The following is a 6,672-nucleotide window of genomic DNA, read 5'->3' as shown; positions in this document are numbered from 1 at the left end:
TGAAGTCCAAAGCTTAAATCCCAAATAATGCAAATTATGAATGGTATAGAGAAAATGGTTTCAAAGAAATCTTCAGTATAATGAATCTCAGTAGGTCTAAAGTCAAATATTTTTTGGAAAATGGTTTCAAAAAGATTTTCATCATGGTGCATACCATCAAGCTTGAATCTCATTAGGTGACTCCAATAATGCGGTTAAATATGGTTGATATAATTATTGGTTCTAGAATCGTCTATATAATATTTTATAGTTTGTAATATCAGCTAGACGTTAAAAATATAAAATAATATATTTTGTTTAATTATCTATAATAATTTAAGCGAAATTTATTTTGGTCTAGTAATCAGGTTTTTAACCCACTAAAATTCTAAGAGAATGTGAAATGTTTAAAAGTAAAAGCATGGAATGTGAATGGTTAAAGAAAAAGTAAAGAAAAAAAAAACCATCACGGATTTCGTATGAATAAGAAGAGAACGAGTCAACTCGCGAGTATCGTGTAGAACTCGAAACAAAGCGAGTGAGAAGGATAAGGAATGTGAGAGATACGCGACGAAGCGAACAGTTTTGTTGTCTTTTAAAATACCCCACACACGAATCTTCTAGCTTTCCTCTTCCTTCGATCAATCTTCTTCGTCTCTTTCCTTAGAAAGTTGAAAACACTAATCTCTAAAGAAATGGGTTCTTTAGGAGATGAACTTAGTCTAGGACAGAGGAGACACAGTTCCATTCCGACAACGATCTGTCGGTTTCCGACAAAAGCTTCCAAGATCAGGAATGTTGCCGTGGAGCAAGGTTGTAAACTAGAGGAACACGTTCAGAAGCTCGAAGAAGAGAAGAGGAAGATCCAAGGCAGTGAACTGGAGCTTCCTCTCTGTTTGCAGATGTTAAACGATGGTTCGTCTGATTCATCAGAAGGTTGCTGAAACTTTTGTTTTATCTCTCGATCATGAATGAGTGTGTTTGTTTTCGTGCAGCGATTTCGTATCTCAAGAAAGAAAGAGAGACGGATACTCAGCCATTCTTGAAAGATTTCATCTCTCTCAGTAAACCAATTCGAGAAGAACATGACGAAGAGCTTTTCAAGGAGAAGAAGTTTCAGCTATGGAGAGAAAATGATCACATCTCCAACGCGGGATTCTCAGACACGCTAGAGATTGAGGTAATAATAAGAACCCTGAAGACTTAAAAACATGTTTTTAAGATGGGACAAGGATTTGAGTTTGAGAGTTGTGTTTTATTTTGATCCAATTATTGCAGAGAGATGAGGAGAAATCTTCCAATAGCTTATATATGTTGTTGAGTCCTGGCATGACGACTCCAAAGGTGGAAACCGGTTTAGGCCTCGGTTTAACTTCGAGCTCGATGGCTAAGGGAAGAAGAAAACTAGTTGCCTCTAGCTCTGTGCCACACCCACCACCGTATCTTCAGCAGCAAGCGTTGCGGAAGCAAAGAAGGTGTTGGACACCTGAGTTACATCGCCTTTTCGTTGATGCGTTGCAACAGCTCGGTGGTCCTGGAGGTATAAAAAGACAAATCCATCTTCTTGTTCTTGAAGTTTTGTTTACTTAAAACAGAATGTGTTGTATGTAATCTTTGTGTCTGTTTGAGATAACAGTGGCAACTCCTAAACAAATCAGAGAGCATATGCAAGAAGAAGGCCTAACCAATGATGAAGTTAAGAGTCATTTACAGGTACATATTAAAAGAAAACAAGTTAAGATCTTTGATTCTTTTAATGGCTCTTACTAACAACCCATCTTTGTCTCTTATATTCAGAAATACCGGTTACACATCAGGAAGTCTGACTCGAATCTGGAGAAACAATCAGTAGTTGTTTTAGGATTTAACTTGTGGAATTCATCACAAGAAGAAGAAGAAAGTGGTGAAGGAGGAGAAACATCAAAGAGAAACAATTCGCAGTCGGATTCTCCTCAAGGTCCTTTGCAGTTACCTTGTACAACAACCACAACATGTGGTGATAGTAGCATGGAAGATGCTGAAGATGCTAAATCTTAGAGGAGATATTGAGATCTCCATAAATCTCAAGATCCTTTTCCAAGAACCAAACTCTTGATTCCCTTTTTGTTAGTTTTGGATTCACTTCTAGTGAATGACAATATAATCACAGAAAAAAAAATATAGATTTATTTTTATACATAGAGAGAAAAAGATAGAGACAGAGAGGGAGCAAACGAGTGAAGGATGTGGTTGATCAAATTATTTGCAGGGATTGTTAGGACTTAGGAGGTCTGTTTTTGTGTATGGCTTTTTGGTTGGGTTTAAATTGAGGCATTGCCCAAGTAATAATATTGTTTTAGTGTTTGTTTCATACCTTTTTTATCTTTTTCTTTAAACGAAAATATGAATTAGTTTTCTTTTTTTTTTTGAAACAATGAATTAGTTATATTGGTTCGATTGGTTTATGAAGTGACAATTACTTAAATCATCATTTGAATATGATCAGACCCTCTATACATAAGAATCTTTTTTTATAATACATAAGAATCTTGATATTGCACACTTGAAGGGAAGTATTTAAACTTGGTGGTTAATTATATCATTCAAGCTCAAGAAACTAGTTATTGTCTGGGGATTTGATAAATTTGGAACCAGATTGGGAGAAGAGTCTGCTGAATGTCTTTAATGGTCACTGTAGGATCCGTCCTTGTTGAGTTGGTGTGAAGCCTAGCTGTTTTTCTCCTTTTATATGAAATAAAAAGAAGCATGATTCTTCCATGCATGTTGAGTTGGAATTTTTCTCAAGTCTTTTTCTTTTTTATAAATGTGTTTTTAATGATCTGTGTAGTACTGATATTATCATGGCAGATTTGATGCTTGACAGTGCTTCTGGATATTTTTACAACCAGATCAACGGTCTGCACTATGACTCAAAGTCTGATTCTTTCAGTGACTCAATAGCTATGTATTAATTGTTGAGCTTGTTTTCAAACATAGTTTGTGTACAGTTTACTTGTGTGGGCTTACTTGGGCTGGTGATGCAACGGGAAGTTGGGTTATACAAGACGATTCACACACTGCGGTCAAAACTTCATCAGATAAAGGAACTAAAGTACCTCTCATTGAAAAGCCTGTGCCTTCTTCATAAGCTGGACCAAGTATGGTGACACCACCTGGGCTTGTTGTCTAGGCTTTCTTTAAACCCGAAAAGAATTATGAAAGGAGCTGCTTCATCTGTTGATGTTGGCAATAACAATAAGAGAGACGAGATGAGAAGAGAAACCCAAGAATGTATCTGCAGAAGAGAAAGATGCATTGAAGGAAGCTGCTAGAAAAACCGTTGCTCGGTCTTTACAGTAGACCGTTTTAGTGAAATCTTTGCTTGATGGTCTCCAACAGGGAGGAGAGTGATGATTAATCACATTCTGGCGGTTATTTCGGTTATTAGTACAAAGATTTATTCCAAAAACTCTATGTTCTTTTTAACCGTTGTTACGAATCAGTTTCTCTTTGTTGTGCAGAAACCTAATTGATTTTCTAGTCACAGAGATGGAAACTCTCCACCATTTGGCAAACTAAATTATTGGTAACATGACAAATAAAATTAGGAAACTGAGAACAAAAATTCAAGTCTAAGCAACCCCAAAATTTTTGACAGATATAGCAAGATAATTAAAAATTCAAATCCAGGATACAAGACCATCTTTGGATAGACTAGAGGCTTTTAGTTTCGTTGTTGAGAGCTAACCCCTTAACCAACAACTGATCATCGGATCGTTTGGACATTTCCGATGGCTTGTTTTAGTAACCAATGCCCCGCAAGTCCAGGACTCACGGGGTTTTTCCATCATAGTGACATACCAACACTTTCAAGAAGCTCCAGGGACAGCAGCGGCTGCAGTAGCATACATGTTTGAGTCCTGATTTGCATATCCGTTGTTGTACCCCTGTCCTCTTGAGTATCCTCCGTTCCATTGGTTGCCCGAGTCACTTCTCCACTGTCATTTGAAGATTCGAAGTTGACCAATATTAGGAAACGGATCAAAAACATTAAGGGACTATGAGAGACTCAGTTAACTAGTCCACTGATTTCAACAGTTCTCTTAGTTTCACAGCTAATCTTCATAGCTGTATATATATTCAGTTGTAAGAAACACAAGATCACCACAACTGCTTCAGAAATTTGGCAATGTTCATGGAGTTGACATGTGGGCCAAGGAGACAAGCTGACAATCAAAATAGTCAACGAAACACGCGAGAAGGTTCCACCTACTATCCATTGTCAACAACTGACTTTGGCTTTTAAGTGTTTCTATAACTTTATCCACCACATAAAGACCAAAAATAAAAAGAAAGAACACTAAAACTAAGTTTGACCTGGACCATACTTGTAGAGAAATGCATAAAGATTCCCATTAAGATAAAACACACTTTCTTGTACCTGTTTGTTTGGGCTTCTTCCCCAAGAAAGCCGGACAGTGTTCTTCCCAATGACGGTCCCGTTCAAGCTCCCGATGGCTTCTTCAGCACTCTGCCTGCCAAAACAAATGGCATCCTTCATTGTTAAAATGAGAATATGGGGGATTGCTCATCATGACTGACAAGCACAAAGCATGTTAGTACCTGTTACCAAATTGAACAAAACCGCATCCTTTTCCTACTGGGATCTTCACCGAAACAACCTCCCCAAACTGGGAGAAACGTTGCATGAGGTCTTCTTCAGTAACATCAGCGTCAAGGCCCCCAACAAATATCTGCAATGTAATAAAAGACAATAAGCAGTGAGTCATACTGTAGTTAACATAAGAAAAAGCTAGAAGAAACTAACTGTTGAGTTATTTGATTCCCCATCAGCCATAGAACCATTTCCTCCATGTCCACCAGCCAATGTCAGAGCTAGTTCAATAAAAAACATCACAAATCACTTCAAATGCTAAGTTAAAAGCATAACATATACCATCACTTACCTTGTGAGCCATTTTGTTGGCCGTAAGCAGCGGCTCTTTTGGGGGTTGCAACACCAACGCGCATTTGCCTGCTTGAGCAGAAGGCACCATTCATCTCAGTCAAGGCCTTTGATCTCTCATTCTCATCGCCAAACCTGACAAAGCCATAACCTTTGGAACGCCCAGTGTTGGAATCAATCACAACTTTTGCACCTTTGACAGATTGGTATACAGCAAAGGTCTCCAACAGCACAGTATCAGTCACATCCGGAGCCAAGTCTCCTACGAATATGGAGAGGTCTGGACCGTTTTCCGATGCTCTCTTCTCACCAGTACTGAAAGATGCCCAGTTCAAACGGAAGGGCTGCTCTGCGTTGGGCATTGTTACGCCGCTATAGCTCTGAAGAACTTCCTCAGCTGCGGAACGTGAAAGGAACTCGACGAAACCATACCCTTCTGACTGACAAGTTTGCTTGTTTCGTATGACTTTCACAGAGGAAACCTAAGAAACCATAAAGAGTATAAGCTAAAAAAGGAAAAAAAGAAAACAACAAGTTTATGATAGAGAGAGAATAAGCTAAACATAAACATTAAAAGACGATCTTCTGTAACTGATCTTATTACCCAATTGGTGACATGTTTTTTTTATTTGTCTCCCCATAACAAGAAAGGTACTTTTAATTTATTTAGGAGCATTTAAAGTTAAGGTCAACCATTATTACCCTAATAATGGTAAACCACTTTGGCTTCTACATAATCACAATTGAAGATGTAAGAAGCAAACAATACGTTGCTAATTTTACACAAAAGAAAGAAAGAAGACAACCTGGTTGGTGTGAGAGAAACAGGTGTGGAGATAAGTCTCGTCCATCCAATGAAGAAGATCACCAATCCAGAGAGTCTTCACATCGTCTCCACCACCACGCTGCTGCTGATTCTTCTGGTGATAAGAAGGAGGAGCGTATTGAAACTGAGGATGATGATGATAAGGAGCGTATTGGGGAGGATACATCATCATCTGTTGCTGCTGCATCATAGCCATAGCCGCCATCCATTGTTGATGTTGTTGCCACTGTTGTTGTTGTTGCGGAGGAGGAGGAGGAGGTTGCTGCAACGGTGGCGTTGTCCCGGCTGCTGTAGCCGACGACGAATCTTGACCGTTGTTTGCAGTCTGCATCTTTGAAAATGTCCGATCCGATCTGGAAACTCTCAGAAACTCAAAATATCTCTCTCTCAAGCTTGTGGGAGCTCTCTCTGTTAATGGCGGACACGGGTATAGAGAGAGAGAGAGGACTAGATTTGGTCTTTCGAAGATGATGGAGGCGGAGAGAGAGAGAGAGAGTTGAGTAGTTTCGGAGGGTTTAAGGCTTAGGTCTGACGAGAGAGAGAGAAGTGGTGGGATTAACGTGGGGTCCACTTTGATCTAACGGTTCTCATTCTACCGTAGTTTTAGGTTTGACATCAACTGATGACAGTTGATCATGATCCAAGTGCCAAACCGGCTAAATACAAAATCATTCAACCTTATTGATAGCGCTCCGGCCGGGTAGCCGTTTAGATTCAGATCCAATATTTTAGATTATAGAACCCGTTCGGTTATTTTTGCATATCAGGTCGGTTCGGTTATTTCAGGTCAGGTTCGTATATTTTAGATGTTGAAAAAACAAATTTATTCTTTATTGCTAAAGTTTCTTATGCCTAAAACTTTATAATTGATTTTTAAAATTTTAATAGATTAGACGATTAATAGGTTGGAAACAAATTTTTG

The 6,672-nt window shown here is 38.7% G+C and overlaps 2 protein-coding genes across 2 annotated transcripts; one reads left to right on the top strand and one right to left on the bottom strand.

Annotated features, from left to right (window-relative positions):
• The first annotated feature begins 588 nt into the window (after positions 1 to 588).
• LOC125608926 (transcription factor HHO6-like) lies at positions 589 to 2,329 on the top strand. The gene is made up of 5 exons (XM_048779580.1): positions 589 to 894; positions 975 to 1,159; positions 1,258 to 1,519; positions 1,616 to 1,692; positions 1,777 to 2,329. The coding sequence occupies exons 1-5, from the start codon at positions 675 to 677 to the stop codon at positions 2,014 to 2,016; spliced, it is 984 nt and encodes a 327-aa protein (XP_048635537.1). The 5' UTR covers positions 589 to 674; the 3' UTR covers positions 2,017 to 2,329.
• Positions 2,330 to 3,542: 1,213 nt separating this feature from the next.
• On the bottom strand, positions 3,543 to 6,278 carry LOC106451694 (polyadenylate-binding protein RBP47A-like). The gene is made up of 6 exons (XM_013893655.3): positions 5,731 to 6,278; positions 4,926 to 5,406; positions 4,787 to 4,854; positions 4,582 to 4,712; positions 4,400 to 4,493; positions 3,543 to 3,956 (listed from the first exon to the last, which is right to left on the bottom strand). Exons 1-6 carry the CDS (start codon positions 6,079 to 6,081, stop codon positions 3,828 to 3,830), a joined length of 1,254 nt encoding a protein of 417 aa, XP_013749109.2. The 5' UTR covers positions 6,082 to 6,278; the 3' UTR covers positions 3,543 to 3,827.
• Positions 6,279 to 6,672: the final 394 nt, after the last annotated feature.

This window comes from Brassica napus, chromosome A5 (genome assembly GCF_020379485.1).
Source record: "Brassica napus cultivar Da-Ae chromosome A5, Da-Ae, whole genome shotgun sequence".
NCBI lineage: Eukaryota > Viridiplantae > Streptophyta > Magnoliopsida > Brassicales > Brassicaceae > Brassica > Brassica napus.
This window is presented reverse-complemented; position numbering and strand designations above follow the sequence as displayed.

What these genes read in the sequence shown, in the direction of transcription:
- LOC106451694 (XM_013893655.3), bottom strand. Translation starts at nt 6,081, where the DNA reads ATGCAGACTGCAAACAACGGTCAAGATTCGTCGTCGGCTACAGCAGCC. An exon ending in GTTTCTCTCACACCAACCAG is followed by an intron (nt 5,407 to 5,730) that starts GTTGTCTTCTTT and finishes ATGGTTTCTTAG; the next exon opens with GTTTCCTCTGTGAAAGTCAT. An exon ending in GGGAATCAAATAACTCAACA is followed by an intron (nt 4,713 to 4,786) that starts GTTAGTTTCTTC and finishes ATTACATTGCAG; the next exon opens with ATATTTGTTGGGGGCCTTGA.
- LOC125608926 (XM_048779580.1), top strand. Translation starts at nt 675, where the DNA reads ATGGGTTCTTTAGGAGATGAACTTAGTCTAGGACAGAGGAGACACAGT. An exon ending in CAGACACGCTAGAGATTGAG is followed by an intron (nt 1,160 to 1,257) that starts GTAATAATAAGA and finishes CAATTATTGCAG; the next exon opens with AGAGATGAGGAGAAATCTTC. An exon ending in ACAGCTCGGTGGTCCTGGAG is followed by an intron (nt 1,520 to 1,615) that starts GTATAAAAAGAC and finishes TTGAGATAACAG; the next exon opens with TGGCAACTCCTAAACAAATC.